Source organism: Cnephaeus nilssonii (assembly GCF_951640355.1).
Source record: "Cnephaeus nilssonii genome assembly, chromosome: X".
In the NCBI taxonomy this organism is placed as follows: Eukaryota; Metazoa; Chordata; class Mammalia; order Chiroptera; family Vespertilionidae; genus Cnephaeus; species Cnephaeus nilssonii.
In genome coordinates this window covers 51,300,989-51,317,918 of record NC_137071.1, presented here as the reverse complement: position 1 = coordinate 51,317,918, position 16,930 = coordinate 51,300,989, and the positions used below count along the sequence as shown (strand labels likewise).

Sequence of the window (16,930 nt, the reverse complement as noted above, 5' to 3'; positions counted from 1 at the left end):
AAAAAACATGTTTGTCCTGTCTCCCTTGTCATTATGTTCCACAAAGCCTGGTAGAGTGCTTTAAATATTTATTTTTATTTATTTAAAATCTTTATTGTTGAGAGTATTACAGATGTCTCCATTTTTTCCACCCATTGTGCCCTTCCACCTGGTTCCCGATCCTCCCCACGCCTTCACTACCCTATTGTCTGACCATAGGTAATGTAAATATGCAATATAAGTTCTTTGCTTAATTTCCCCCTGTCCCACCTTCTCTCTGAAATTCATCAGCCTGTTCTATGTTTCCATGCCTCTGGTTCTATTTTATTAATCAACTAGAGGCCTGGTGCACGAAATTCGTGCACGGAGGGGGGTTGTCCCTCAGCCCAGCCTGTACCCTCTCCAATCTGGGACCCCTCAAGGGATGTCCGACTGCCCGTTTAGGCCCGATCCCGTTTAGGCCTCTCACAATCCAGGACTGCTGGCTCCCAACTGCTTGCCTGCCTGCCTTCCTGATTGCCCCTAACCACTTCTGCCTGCCAGCCTGATCACCCCCTAACCACTCTGCTGCCAGCCTGTTTTCCCCCAACTTCCCTCCTCTGCCAGCCTGGTTACCCCTAACTGCCCTCTCCTGCAGGGTTGATCACCTCCAACTGCTCTCCATTGCAGGCCGGGTGCCTCCCAACTGCCCTCTCCTGCTGGCCATCTTGTGGTGGCCATCTTGTGTCCACATGGGGGCAGGATCTTTGACCACATGGGGGCAGCTATATTGTGTGTTGCAGTGATGATCAATCTGCATAGTACTCTTTTATTAGATAGGATAGAGGCCTGGTACAGGGGTGGGGGCCAGCTGGTTTGCCCTGAAGGGCCTCCCTGATCAGGGTGGGGTTCCCTTGGGGTGTGGGGCGGCCTGAGTGAGGGGCCTGTGGTGGTTTGCAGGCGGGCCACGCCCCCTGGCAATGCAAGCGGAGGCCCTGGTATTTGGAATTTATTTTCCTTCTACAATTGAAACTTTGTAGCCTGGAGCAGAGCCAAGCCTGGGGCTCCCTCCGAGGCCTGCAGCCATTTGTGTTGGGGTTATAATTGAAACTTTTTTGCCTTAAGCGGGTGGGTCCAGCCAGGGTGTGCGGAAAGCTTTGCTTCCCCTGTTGCCAGTGGCAACCCTGGCCTGCTCTCTCAAGCTCCATTCTGCTGCCATTTGTTTGAATTTGTTTACCTTCTATAATTGAAACTTTGTAGCTTGAGTGGAGGCTTAGGCCTGCATCGGCTGGCAGAAAGCTTGGCTTGCTCTGTTACCTGGGAAACCTTGCTCTCTGTGGCTGTAGCCATCTTGGTTTGGGTTAATTTGCATACTTGCTCTGATTGGATGGTGGGCGTGGCTTGTGGGCATGGCTTGTGGGTGTGTTGGAGGTATGGTCAATTTGCATATTTGTCTATTATTAGATAGGATTTATTTTGTTCATTAGATTCTTTGTTTATTTTGATTTTCAGATTCAATTGTTGATAGCTATGTATTTATTGCCATTTTATTTTTCATATTTTTAATCTTTTCTTCTTTTTCTTCTTCCTCCTTCTCCTCTTCTTCCTCTCCTCCTCCTCCCTTCAACATTTCATGTAATTAATACTGGTTTGGTGGTGATGAATTTCTTTAGCTTTTTCTTGTCTGTGAAGCTCTTTATCTGACCTTCAATTTTAAATGTTAGTTTTGCTGGGTAGAGTGATTTTGGTTGTATATCCTTGCTATTCATCACTTTGAATATTTCTTGCCACTCCCTTCTGGCCTGCATAGTTTTGTTGAGAAGTCAGCTGACAGTCGTGTGGGTGCTCCCTTGTAGGCAACTAACTGCTTTTCTCTTGCTGCTTTTTTAAAAATTTAATTTAATTTAATTAATTTTAAATGTTATTGTTTAAGGTATTACAAATAGTAGTACATATATGTCTCTTTTTTCCCCCACTGACTGACCTCACCCCAGCCTCCCCTACCCCCTGGCACTTGCCCTCGTCCCCGCGCCCCCAGTGTCTTGCGTCTGTTGGTTGTGCTTATATGCATGCATACAAGTCCTGCAGTTGATCTCTTACCCACCCCACAACCCTTCCCTACCTTCCCGCTGTAGTTTGACAGTCTGTTCAATGCTTCTTTGCCTCTGTCTATTTTTGTTCAACAGTTTGTAATGTTCTTTATTATACATAAATGAGTGATATCATGTGGTATTTATCTTTCACTGACTGGCTTATTTCACTTAGCATAATGCTCTCCAGATCCATCCATGCTGTTGCAAATGGTAAGAATTCCTTTTTTACAGCAGCATAGTATTCCATTGTGTATATGTACCACAGTTTTCTAATCCATTCATCTGCTGATGGGCATTTAGGCTGTTTCCAAATCTTAGCTCTCTTGCTGTTTTTAAGATTCTCTCTTTGACTTTAACCCTTGGCATTTTAATTATGATGTGTCTTGGTGTGGGCCTCTCTGGGTTCCTCTTCTTTTGGGACTCCCTGTGCTTCCTGGACTTGTAAGTCTATTTCTTTCACCAGGTAGGGGAAGTTTTGTCTTTTTTTTTTTTTCAAATAGGTTATCAATTTTTTGCTCCCTCTTTTATCCTTCTATCACCACATGATGTGAATGTTCATACGCTTTAAGTTGTCCCAAAGGCTCCTTACACTATCTTCATATTTTTGGATTCTTTTTTTAAAAAATATATTTTATTGATTTTTTACAGAGAGGAAGAGAGAGGGACAGAGAGCCAGAAACATCGATGAGAGAGAAACATCGATCAGCTGCCTCTTGCACACCCCCTACTGGGGATGTGCCCGCAACCAAGGTACATGCCCTTGACCGGAATCGAACCTGGGACCCTTGAGTCCGCAGGCCGACGCTCTATACACTGAGCCAAACCGGTTTCGGCCATATTTTTGGATTCTTTTTGCTTTTCTGATTGGATGTTTTTTGTTTCCTCATATTCCAAATCACTGATTTGATTCTCGGTCTCCTCTACTATACTGTTGATTCCCTGTAAATTATTCTTCATTTCAGTTAGTGTATACTTCATTTCTGATTGGTCCTTTTTCATATATTTGATGTTCTTATTAAGATCCTTGACATTCTCCTTAAGTCCCTTGAAACTTTCATTAAGTTTCTTGGTCATCCTTATAACCATTGTTTTGAACTCTGTATCTGTTCATTTGCTTTCTTCCATTTCATTTAGTTCTTTTTCTGGAGATTTCTTCTATTCTTTCATTTGCGACATGTTTCTTTGTCTCCACATTTTGTCTGCTTCCCTGTGTTGGTTTCTACTAGGTGTACTAGTTAATAATGGTGGATTTTGTAATCAAAGAAAACATGATAATTTCAAGAGAAACATCAAAAGTGCTTTATTCAAAGTAATGTCTATCGCTAGCTACACATTTCCCCCATCTTTCAGGTAATTTGTGGATACCGTCCCAATAGAACTTTTCTTGTTTTGAGGCAAACCATTCAGAGAAACAATTTTCCAGTTCTTCGTATGTTTTGAAGTGCTGCTCAGAAAGTGCATGTGCCATCGATCGGAACAAGTGGTCATATGAAAGAGCAAGGTCTGGTGAATACAGCGGGTAGATTAATACTTCCCAGGCAAGATCTTTTAAAGTGTCTTTAACTGGTTTTGAAGTGTGTGATGGTGAGTCATCCTGAAGCAAAATTATTTTGCCGTGTCTTCTGGTCGTTTCACGATCAAAGCGTGGTTCAAATTTGATTATTTGTTGTCATTAGGGATCAGTATTAACGATTTCACCTGGTTTTAGAAGATCATAATGCACCACACCTTCTTAATCCCACCAAACACCGAGCATTGTCTTCTTTCTGAAGCGATTTGGCCTGGCAGTCGATGTTGATGCTTGACCTGGATCAACCCATGATTTTGTGCATTTGGGATTCTCAAAATAAATCCACTTTTCATCGCCAGTCACAATTTGATGCAAAAAAGACTTTCTTTCATGCCGTTGAAGCAACATTTTACTGATGACTTTTCAGTTTTCCATTTGTCTTTCATTTAGTTGATGTGGCACCCATTTTCCTTCCTTTAAAATCTTTCCCATTGCTTGTAAATGATCGGAAATTGTTTGCTGAGCAATGTTTAATCTTTCTGCAAGTTGTTTTTGAGTTTGACATGCATCTTCATCCAATAATGCTTGTAATTGTTGGTCTTCAAACTTTTTCGGTTGACCTGGACGTTCTTTGTCTTTCACATAGAAATCATCACTTTCAAAGCATTTAAATCAGTGTTCACAAGTATCTTGGGATGGGGCATGTTCACCAAAAGCTTCCCAAAGTATACAATAACTTTTTCTTCAAAATAAAGTAATGAATTAAAACTTCCCGGAAATGCTCTTTTTTTGGCACGAAATTCGACATTTTTAAGCGTAAAAATATCTATGATGTTAATACCTTTAGCAAATTTGACATATGAAGTTTTGAAGCTTGCTATCAATACAACAAAATAGCATACATATCAAATCACATATATATCAACATATGTGTAACTCCATCAATTGAAAAAAATCCGCATTATTAACTGGTACACCTAGTATGTATTTGGTAGGACTGCTGTGTCACCTGGAATTGGTAGAGTGGCCTTGTATATTAGGTGTCCTGTATGGTCCAGTGGCTCACCCTCCCCAGTCACCTGAGCTGGGCACTCTAGGTGCACCCCTGTGTGGGCTGTGTGCATTGTCTTGTTATAGTTGAGCCTTGATTGCTGTTGGCATCACTGGGAGAAACTGGGCCCCCACCATTTGGCTGTGAGGACCAGCTGCGACTACAGTGGAAGAGCTGCTGTGCAGGAGACACCCCTATGGATCAGGACTTGCTTCAGTGGGTCTTTGGTGCTTACTGAGTCTGCCCCTTGAGCGTGTAACTCGTGGATGTGTAGAGTTGTAATCTGGTGTGGTCTGAAGCTGTCCACCAGATGTATTGGCTCTGGGGCCTTCGGGAAGGCGCAGAGTCTACCACTGCCTGTGCCCTGCCTGGGGCCACCCAACATAAACTACAGAGTGACCTGCATATGGTTGTTACTTGTGTTGGGCTTGAAGGTGCTGAGGAGAAACCAAACTGTGAACCTTAGGAGGATGCTGCTAGTGCTGGGCCTGGGGTCTGCTTATCAAGAGGTATGGGGCATGCTGAGTCCAGCTGCTACTTATTTGAGAGATTTTAGGAAAATCTGAAGCCTGAGCCAGGACAGGCTATTCATACAGAAAAGCCTCTGCAAACAGCTTGGGTCAGCTGCAAATTGGGTGGGATGGGGGTCTCATGGAATCACCAGGGTGGTAAACAGTGAGAGCCAGGTTTATGAAGAGTCAGATATGGCACCTGGCAGTCAGCTCTGTTGCAGGGGAGGTCTCAGCATAGGAACAATGACCTCTGTGAGCACTTTTGTCTGGGAGAAAGCTGTCCCCAAGTTCTTTCCATGATGCCAGGTATTTTAGTTCCTCCCTGTATGTCCCTGTATCCTTTCAAGCTGCTGCTGCAGTGCTAGAGCTCAGAGGGAGTGAGTCTGATTAAGTCCATGTGCTGGCCCTTTAAGAGGAACTGTCTGGGTCTCTAGCAGTCTCTGTTTCACTCAGCCACAATCCTAGCTGGTTTTTAAAGCCTGAAGATATGGGGACTTCTCTTCCCAGCCCTGGAACCCTGGGTAGAAGGGTCTAGTGTGGGCCTGGGACCCCTTGCTCTTCACAGGAGGCCTCCGCAGTCAAGATATCCCTCCGGATTAAAAAAAATGCCACATGTGGGTGTTGGACCAGTTGTTCCTCACCTCCACTCCTCTTGCCAGTCTCAGTGTGTTTTCTTCTTTAATTCTGTAGTTGTAGGACTTCCATTGAGCCAGATTTCAGGGGGTTCTGAATGATGGTTGTCCTGTATTTTAGTTGTAATTTTGATGGGGTTGTGGGAATATCCAAGTACCATGTTTTCATGTGCTGCCATCCTCATGCTTTGAATGTTTTAGATGCTGAAACATTATATCTGATTATACATATACCTGGAGAGATAGAGATACTAATATTTACATAGATAATGGTTGTACATAAAGAGTCAAACCTCAGTTCTTGAATGTCTGTTATCTCCAACAATTTGGTTCTTGACCAAGTTCATGGAAAACATGTCTCAAATAAAGGAGAGAATGTGCCAGTATGAGTCAGTTTACTGCTAATATCCCAGGAAATTGTGCTATGAATATTTTTATGGGTTTTGTTTGTTTGTTTGTTGCTGGCAAAATGGACGATTAGCACAATTTTAAAACATAAGGAGTAAGTGTGCTAATGTTGCTAATGTAGTGAAAGAAACAATGATCACAGGCAATTGAAGAGGCAGAAAACCTGTTGTTTATTTGGATAAATTAGCCAGTGACAGCAAGTAGAGATGCTGAATGCTGACCTCCTGAAAGACACCCCTGGAAAGAGTGCTGAAAGTTATTTGTTTAAGGCTGGCAGGGGTTAGTCCAAAAAATTTAAGAAAAGACGTATTCATTTATAGATTAAACAATACATTAGACATGTTCTGTATATAAGAAAGGTTAAAACAGAGAATCATTTGGGGGTCTGGAACAAATTAATTCCATTTACATTATTTCTAATGGGGAAAAATGATTCAGTTTTAGAACAGTTAGCTCCTCGACTAGCCTTGCAATATGAATTAAGTTTGAGAACTGAGGTTCTATTCTATACCCTTACATAATCAATTCACAAATACATAGATCTATTATCCTAAAAAAAAGTAGGTGAGAGGAGGGTGTCACTTGATGTGGTTACAATCCCTGGTATATGAATAAACATGTATAATCAATACCACCTACTACCCCTGCTTAATAATATGGCCAGTTTCGGGGAATACGAAGTACAGATACCTCCTCTTATTTTTACCTTCCCATGCTTCCTATTAACCTTTTGCACTCGGATGTCGAGTGTGACTCGACACGGTTAGCATTAGAATAAAGGAATAGAGAAAAAAGCAAGCAAGTGCAAAGGGTTAATTTTATCCTATTCTGACTTGGAAATTGAAACTTGATGACAGAAATGGCTGACAATGGCCATTTCAGGAAGACAAAAATGGATGGCAATGAGGAATTTTCTACCTGGTCTGTGATTCCCCAGGTTTTCTGTTTAAATTAAAGAACATGTAGATGGGAGTAGCAAAGCTAGATGGCAAAGAGATTTGAAAGGATTTTATGGAATTCTGTATGTTTGACATGTAGAAGATAATTCAGAATTGAATGAAGTCTCCCCACAGAATGAGGGGTATGTTAAATGCTTTCTGTAACAGGGTATATTAAAAGACGACGTCTTTAATTAGGGTCAGAATAGTGATAGAGATTTTGTTATAGGAGTTGCAATCAGTTTCATTACTTTATAATAAACTAGAGGCCCGGTGCACGAAATTCGTGCATGGGGGGGGGGGAAGGGGTGTCCCTCAGCCCAGCCTGCACCCTCTCCAATCTGGGACCCCTTGAGGGATGTCCAACTACCTGTTTAGGCCCGATCCCGGTGGGACAGTCGGACATCCATCTCACAATCCAGGACTGCTGGCTCCCACCTGCTTGCCTTCCTGCCAACCTGATCACCCCCTAACCACTCCCCTGCCAGGCTGATTGATGCCTATCTGCTCCCCTGCCAGCCTGTTTGCCCCTAACTGCCCTCCTCTGCAGTCCTGGTCATCCCTAACTGCCCTCCCCTGCAGGCCTGGTCCCCCCCAACTGCCCTCCCTTGTAGACCTGGTCCTTCCCAATTGCCCTCCCCTGCTGGCCTGATCACCCACAACTGCCCTCCCCTGCAGGCCTGGGTCCCCCCTAACTGCCCTTCCCTGCAGGCCCGGTTGCCCCCAACTTCCCTCCTCTGCCGGCCTGGTCACCCCTAACTGCTCTCCCCTGCAGGCTTGATCACCCCCAACTGCCCTCCCTTGTAGACCTGGTCCTTCCTAATTGCCCTCCCCTGCTGGCCTGATCGCCCACAACTGCCCTCCCTTGCAGGCCTGGTCCCTCCCAACTCCCCTCCCCTGCTGGCCATCTTGTGGTGGCCATCTTGTGTCCATATGGGAGCAGGATCTTTGACCACATGGGGGCAGCCATCTTGTGTGTTGGTCAATCTGCATATTACTCTTTTATTAGATAGGATAGAGGCCTGGTACACAGGTGGGGGCCGGCTGGTTTGCCCTGAAGGGTGTCCTGGATCAGGGTGGGGGTTCCCTTGGGGCATGGGGCGGCCTGGGCCAAGGGCCTGTGGTGATTTGCAGGCTGGCCACGCCCCCTGGTGACCCAAGCAGAGGCCCTGGTATCTGGGATTTATTTATCTTCTATAATTGAAACTTTGTAAACTTAAGTGGAGGCCAAGACAGGCCAGGGTGTGCAGAAAGCTTCGTTTCCTCCATCGCCGTGGGCAACCCTAGCCTCCTGCTCTCTCCAGCTCCATGGCTGCCGCCATTTCTGTTGCGATTTATTTATCTCCTATAATTGAAACTTTGTAGCCTGGAGTGGAGGCCTTGGCCCGCCAGGGTGTGTGGAAAGCTTGGCTTCCTCCATCACCGGGGAAACCCAAGCCTCCCTCCTGCTCACTCAGTGGCCGCAGCCATCTTGGTTAGGGTTAATTTGCATACTTGCTCCTGATTGGCTGGTGGGCGTGACTGGTGGGTGTTGCGAAGTGATGGTTAATTTGCATATTACTCTTTTATTAGATAGGATGCTTCATGCTTTAAAGGGTGACATAATCATGCACTGTCACCCCCTCACTTTCCCTCTCTCTCCCCACCTCTTTTTCTCTGTCTCTCATTTCTTCATCTGTAAGGGGAGAAAACCATTTATAGATAGAAATGGTTTTTAAAAGATACTCTCCCAAGGAAACAGTTGTTATTTTTTCCTCAATAAAATACTTCATAAAGAGTTAGAGCATAATTAATAGGTACTTATCTTTATCATGCCTATTGCTTGGATGTTTTGAAAGAATAATTATTTTGCAGAGGTGTCCTTAAGCCACCTCTGAGCCAGCATTCCTTAGAGTATCCTGGTTGTATTTCTTCTGGACTGTGACACAGAAAACTTAGAGAAATGGAGAAGCTGTTTGGTGATATTCTTCCGAAACATATTGCCTATCCATGCCATTGGTGATGGGCCCTTCTGGTGTCATGTAGTATAACTAGTATAGTATAGTATCATGTAGTATATCATATTACTATACTGTATTATAATGAAATATAATTATTATTACTATATTGTACCAACTAGTATGTACATAGTTGTTAATCATTCTTTTGGAGTACTGTGATTAGAAAACTATCTTAGAAATTGCCAGGCCCTTATAAGTAAAATAATTACTTAAGTCTTAAGTAGTTTGTGGCTTTTTATTTTTTATAGAAAAGGAGTTGAATTGTACTAACGATTCCTATTTACAATTATTCTGAATTGAAGATCATTTTATTCTTTAGGGAAAATGTCCAGAAAAGTATTGCTGTGGACTCTTAAAGATAAGAATTGACTAGTTTAGAAAAAACAACAGTGATGATGTTGGCTTTTCTAGGCCATAGGATGTATTTTATTTTATTTTTTTCCATATGATGTATTTTAGAATATCCTCATAGCCTTATGAATTTTGAGCTGACTTGCCCATTTTTTCCAGGTGGCATGTCCTCTAATAGGATGGTTGTCTTAGTTTTATATAAACCTGTTGGAACTTGAACTATTTAACTTGAAGGAGTCACCAACTGCAGCTTTTGATTCCACTTTTAGCTGCAATCTACTCTTCTGTGTATTTATAAAGTAAATGCCATGTAAATAGGAACCCAGGATAGGGTTACTTGTTCTCAAAAGGTCATCTACCAACTGCAGTTGCTGAGTAAGTGTTCCTGCATCCAGGGATATTTATAATAGTCTTGTTTCCATTTATTTTTGCAGAGTGTAGTGAAGCTGATGAGGGGACTGCTGCACTGCATGATCAGACAGGTATGCCATTGTTAACAGCTCCCTCTCTAATAAAAGCACATTGTAATAGTATATATACATAGTCAATTTTACAAATAGTAGACACTAATTTTAGAAAAGTTGTAGAATTGAGGGCAGCAATGTCACCCATGATTTTACCATCCAGTTACCACTGGAATGCTTCCTTATGGTCTTTTTTTAGCCCCTCTGCAAATGCTTTTTAATATACTTTGCATTGCTGTACATGCAATTATGTATATTGAGTAAAATATGATACAGTTTTATAAGCCATTATCTGAAACCCTTGGGACCAGATAAATTTTAGAATTCAGAATTTTTAGATTTTAGAAGGTTCTATAGTGCATTTACTATATAGTATGTTATGCCCTCAGCCGGTCCAGAGCAGCACTCTGTTATTAGAAATCTTCATCTCTCTGTAGGGAAACACACATTTTCACACTAATAAAATTAATAAAAACTATAAATAGCTCCATATAAAAATAAATTTTGGTTAAAAACTTAGGGGAAAAATCCTTTATAAGTGTTTCAGATTTTATGATTGGAGATAAGGAGCCAAGGACTTACATCCCCTTGCATTAATTTGCATTTTCCTCATCTTGAGTTGAGCATCCTTTCATGTGTATATTAAAACTTTGCATTTGTCTTCAATTAAATTGCCTGTTAGGTCTTTTGACTATTTCTTTTGGACTGTCTCTTTCTTGCCTATTTGAGGAGTTCCTGAACATACTGCAAATAATTTTATCAGGTCATGATTCATCTTTTAGGGTGTTTATGATATTTTTTTCATTCAAAAGTGTTTTACAAAAAAATGTGCTTTCCCTTTATCGTAGAACTTTACATAAGTTGCACACCTTGAATCTGAATTGATTTTCTTGAAACCAATATTTTATTAGAAGAAGCAATTGAGGTCCAGATTAATAAATGACCACAGTCATTCAACAAGTCTAAAATAAAAGAAATAAACTCTAGACTTCTAAACTTTTTCACTAATGCTCTCTCTATGGTTATCTCACAGCCATCATTTCTTCTTTTTTCCTTCTTTGCTACTTTAAAAATTTTTTTAGATATTTTCATTTTCTACCTTATCAAATAGGTTTAAAGCCACTAATTTAATGAACGACATTTAAAGATATAATAGTTACTATTATATATCAGGTGCACACATAATCAAATCTAAGCTTCAGGAACTAATTGTTTTAGTTAGAGTACTACAGAAGTGTGCCATATGTGTTGCTTTTTGGCAGAACCTTCTATGACTGTTTTTTTTTTTCAGGTGGATAAAGTAGAGTCCTTCAAATACAGTCAGAGTACCCAGGATAGCCTCCATGCCAAGTACAACACAAAAACCTGTGCCACTGTAGTGGGTGACGACCAGTGGGGACACCTGCAATTGGATGCTACCTCTGTGTACCTGCTCTTCTTAGCACAAATGACTGCCTCAGGTAAGTACAAGGACAGAGTAGTGGGAGCCACGGCAGTGTGGAGTACTTGCTCTACCACATGTGGCTTCTCTAGAAAACAACAAAGCTCTCTACATTGCTCAAAGATGCACATTGAATACAAAATATTTTGCAAATTTTATAAAGAGAAACAATTTTTTTTGAGATCTAGTTGGTATTCTTTTACATTGAAAAACAAGTCTGTGATAGTAATTAATATTTTTCATTGAAAATCATGAAATCTGGGGTAGATTTTCATTAGATGAGTATTTTTATCTTTTATTAATCCTCAGATACTATGAAATGGGTAAAGACTAAGTTTATTGCTTATTCTCATGCTATGCACTGACAAGACTATAGTTAATATTAACATAAATTGAATAATCTACTTTATACTACTCTTTATCAGTATATTAGAGGCCCGGTGCACGGATTCGTGCACCGGTGGGGTCCCTTGGCGTGGCCTGTGGGGATCGGGCTGAAACTGGCATCCAACATCCCCTGAGGGGTGTAATAGTGTGGAAAATGGCAGGCAGCAGGGAGGAGCCACTCCCACTCATCCTGGCCCTGCTCATCCTGATCAGCTGAGCAGCGCTCCTGCTGTGGGAGCGTACTGACCACCAGGGGGCAGCTTCTGCATTGTGCATCTGCCCCTGTCAGTGTGTGTCACAGTGACCCGTTGATCAGTTGAACGGTCAACTGGTCGCTTAAGCTTTTATATATATATATATATATATAAACTAGAGGCCCAATGCATGAAAATTTGTGCACTGGGGAAGGCCCCTCAGCCCAGCCTGCGCCCTCTCACAGTCCAAGAGCCCTCAGGGGATGTCCAAATGATGGCTTAGTCTGGCCTCCCTCTGTGGGAGGTGACCCCAGTAGGCCTATCTGGGGATGGTGAGCAGTCAGCCCCACCCTGAATCACCCTGCTGCTGCCCATGGCCTCTGTGGGAGGCAACCGGGTGGGCAATTAGGGGATGACGCCGGCCCCCATGCCCCGCCACTGGTTGCTGCCGTCCCCCCATCCCATTGCCGTCCCCTCCCTCTGCTCGCTGGCACACGCCTTGGCTGGCCTGGCGCCACCTGCTTGCTGGCCCCGCCCCCCAACGGGACATTCCTCCGTTTGGTCTATTTGCATATTACACTTTTATTATATAGGATTATGAACAAGGCATCTGTCTATAGGCAACTAACTTGTATTTAAGGGAATTAATTTAGGAATCAGAATTTAAATGTTTACTTTTTATTACTGAATAACATACCCTTTTTGGATGGTTTTGTTATTACTTTTAGATGCTTTACCTGAAAATGGAAAGCATAAGAATCAACATAATTTCCTTTTATTTCTCACAAGTTGGGGAAAATAGTGAATCTAATTATATTCAATTTGTAAATGAAACAGGACGTTTGCCAGATTTTCCTGAGGTAAGTAAATAACACTTGTCACAATACCACATTTTTAACATTTTAATTTCTTTATCTTCCTATCTGGTTACTAAAAGCATTGAGTACCAAGGGCTCCTTGGTACTAAAAGCATTCAGGGTGAGAATTACCCCAGAATACTCTTCTCCTTTTCTTGCATAAGTATATTTTTGCTAATAAAGCCTCCTCCCCCTCCGCTCCCTGGACAAACAGCTCAGAGGCTGAATAACCTTTTCTTAAAATTATAATATGGCTACCTATATACTCCCTTCTTTTGGAAGGGTGGTTTCTCCCTGAATAAATGTACTTTTAGGTTGTACTTATATATATATTTTTTAATATATTTTATTGATTTTTTACAGAGAGGAAGGGAGAGTGATAGAGAGCCAGAAATATCGATGAGAGAGAAACATCTATCAGCCGCCTCCTGCACACTCCCTACTGGGGATGTGCCTGCAACCAAGGTACATGCCCCTGACCGGAATCAAACCTGGGACCCTTCAGTCCGCAGGCCGACACTCTATCCACTGAGCCAAACTGGTTAGGGCTAGGTTGTACTTATTTAAATAGAATGGCAGCTATAACTTCATTTCTAATATCCTTTTTAATACCAACTCTGGAATATGTTTTTACAAAGCAAATAGTGTCTAAATATTCCTTGTGGTTTTTCATTTTGAGCCCAGGAAAGCAGCAGAAATGTATTAAAGAGGCTTATAAGACATATATACATTCATGCAATAAATGCCATTTTGTTGGTTCCTGACTTAACATTTGATTTTCAACTCAATGAGCTGACTTTGATAGGTGCTTAGAATAAGGTGGATATTTTTTTTATCAGGCCTTTAAAAAATAAGTAGGAATAAGTAGAAATTAGTAAGTCAGAAAAGGGAAGAGAATAGCATGACTACAAGCACAGAAGTTTAAAAGGTACTTCTATGTTTAGAGTGAAAGATAGATCTGAAAAAAAATGGCAAGAGGTGAAGCTAGAAAGTTGGGGCTAGCTGTTTAAGTGCCTATGTATTATGCTAAGTAGTTTGGATTTTATACTAGAATCAGTATAGAGACACTCAAGTTAAATAGTTAGAAAGTTTTAGAAGATTAACTCCAGTAGAAGGAAGATAGATTGGATGGGGAAGAAAATTACGATGAAGGACTACGTGGAAAGTTAGTGAAATACTTTAGGCAAGAAATGATGGAGAACTCATGTAAGGCAGTTGTCTTTAGGATGAAAAAGATAAATGTGAGAGGTAATTTATTGGTAGAATATGAAAGATTTTCATGGAAATTTTAGTAATTCTCTGTGCACCTTTAAAAATGCATATTTTTATTGATTTCAGAGATGAAAGGAGAGGGAGAGAGAGATAGAAACATCAATGAAGAGAGAGAATCATTGATTGGCTACCTTTTGCACTTACCCTACTGGGGATTGAGCCCACAACCTGGGCATGTGCCCTAACTTGGAATTGAACTGTGACCTCCTGGTTCATAGGTCAACACTCAACCACTGAGCCACACCAGCTGAGCCTCTGTACATTTTTGAATTCTTAAAAATCTCAACCTTTTTTAAAGGAGAAACTTAGACAGAAGTTGACTGCAACAGACCTTCTTCCCAGCAAAATAACCATAAATAGTGAAAATTAATTAAAAAAACATTTATATTCACTGGAAATTGTCCTAAGGACATAGAGCAAGTAGAGAACAGAATCATTTATTCAAGGAAATCAAAATCTTGGTAAGAGCAGTGAGAAATTGTGGTATTTGAGGTACGATCTACTCCCTTCCCTGCCCCAAATGCATCATGACAGAAGCAATACTCAAGGTGGATATAGACAAGAGTACAAGCTTCCCTTTCCCCTAGTTCCCATTCTAGATCTATGAGATCTTCCTCAGAGAGGTAAGTTGCCAGCATTCTCCCCAACTCTATGTTGCAGAAGCTGTGGTCTAGCCAAGAATAACTAAGAGGTTTGGAAATCTCTTCCTATCCCCCAGGCCCACTCATGGAGTAGAAGTTAACCCTAAGCAGAGCAGGCCCAGAATACTAGTCCTGTCCCAACTTTCTAGTAGCATTGGGAGAAGAGACAGGATATAACAGAAAGCTCCATCATCGCTCTTCCCAAGAGAACTGACATTATTTGGAAAAGAGTGTGGAAAAGTTGAAGCCTGAAGGTACTCACAAAAAACTAGATTTTGGCTCGAAGAAATTAAGAGGAGGCTGGTAGCTCAAAAAGAGTAGGAAGCTAATCCTGGCAGTGCTTCTGGAAGGGGTTAGCTTGCAGACACCCCAGGGTCAGAATAGGAGTCCCATTACAAAACCTGGAGGGCTCTGGTGAGGTAGGTCAGTTGGTTAGTACATTATCCCGATATGCCAAGGTTGCAGGTTCAATCCCAGTAAGATTACATACAAGAATCAACCAATGAATGCATAAATAAGCAGAACAACAAATCAATGTTTCTCTCTCTCTCTCTCTTCCTCCTTCCACTTTTCTCTCTGTCTCTCAAATTAATAAATTTAAAAAAGCAACAAGCTAACCCATAGACTATCTAGAAGTTTTTACAGAGAACGGTCAGCCCCAAACAGCCCTCTCTAGGGTCAGAAGAAGTGTCAAAGATTGGTCTCAAAGACCACCTGAAATTGGGCCTGAATTTAATTAGATGAGACTAATTTAATTAGATGGAACAATTTATGACTCAGGGCACTGTACAATTTAGTAGAGCAATCAGCTGGTAATCAGGGGAGATAAACTGGGTATACAAGCAGAGGAAGACACTTAATAGATCAGAGAAAGAGACAGTTGCTAAAACTGAAACTATTGTCTTCCTGGAGTGACAGTGTTTATGTCCAAGGCTGCACACATCCTCTGAGGAATAACATCAGAGGCTGCATACTGTGGAGAAAATAGATTTCACTGAAGTTGTCCAGCCAGGTCACTAAACAAATAAAGAAAGAAAAGCTGTCTCCATAGAGGAGAGAGTATCAATATCTATAGAGTTCCTATAACCTATTATCTACAACTAGTGGCCCAGTGCACGAAATTCATGCACATTAAAAGGGGATTAATTAGAGGAAATATTTTAATATTGCTATTTGCCCTTTCTCTATACTAGAAGTGTCAGAGATGAAAGAAAATTAGTAAAATGTATATGAAAATCTTCCGCCTGTCAGAGTCTGGGGCACACCATGGGACCCAGAGTCAAGTCCCCGCCCACCTATATGTGCCTGAAAATTGCATGAGACCCAGACCTGGCCGGTCCCCCACATTGGGCTAGATCCAGACCCGGCCGGCCCCACCCTTGTCAAACCCTGCAGGGCAGGAGGCGCAGCCTCAGGTACCCTGGCCTGGCGCCAGCAGGGGGGTGCAGCCTCAGGTCCCTCGTCAAGCCCCCCTGGGTGGGGGGCACGGCCTGAGGTCCCCCTGCCTGGGGCGTAGGAAGCAGCCTGAGGTCCCCTGGCCCAGCACTGGGGCAGGGAGGTGCACCTTGAGGTCCTCCATCAAGCCCTGCTGGGCGGGGGGTGTGGCCTCAGGTCCCCCATCAATCCCTGCTGGGCAGGGGGCACAGCCTGAGGTCCCCCAGCCTGGTGCTGGGGCCGGGGACACGGCCTGAAGTGTCCTGGCCTGGCGCTGGGGTGAGGGGCACAGCCTGAGGTCCCCCGTCAAGCCCTGCCAAGTGGGGAGCACGGCCTGAGGTCCCTGCTGATTTCTCCTTAAGGCTTGTTACAAGAACTTGGCCTCAACTGTGGGTGCAGCCATCTTGTGTTATGGAAACTCCACCTCTGCTGTGGGCACAGCCATCTTGTGTTATGAAAACCCCCACCTCCGCTGTGGGTCCCATCATCTTTGTGGTGGAGTGACAATCAATTTGCATATTTCCTCTTTATTATATAGGATATCCATTTTTCAAAAATATATGAGACATACAAAGAAACAGGGAACTCTGAGCCAACACAAGAAAAAAGCATGTAACAGAAACTGCGTCTGAGAGAAAGCACATGTTGAACTTGGGAGACAAAGATTTCTAAGCAGTTACTATAAAAATGTCCAGTAATCTAAAGGACACAATACTTAAAGAAGTAGAGAGTATATGATGAAAGTATTTCATAGAATAAAGAATATCAATAGAAAGCGAAAATGAAC

At 42.3% G+C, this 16,930-nt stretch overlaps 1 protein-coding gene across 1 annotated transcript in view; it reads left to right on the top strand.

The window, feature by feature from the left end:
* PHKA1 (phosphorylase kinase regulatory subunit alpha 1) overlaps window positions 1–16,930 on the top strand; it is a 371,877-nt gene that overhangs the window by 6,673 nt on the left and 348,274 nt on the right. The window contains exons 4-5 of the mRNA XM_079765335.1: window positions 9,888–9,935; window positions 11,209–11,377. Of these exons, the coding sequence (XP_079621461.1) occupies window positions 9,888–9,935; window positions 11,209–11,377 (217 nt within the window). The remainder of the gene's footprint in view (window positions 1–9,887; window positions 9,936–11,208; window positions 11,378–16,930) is intronic.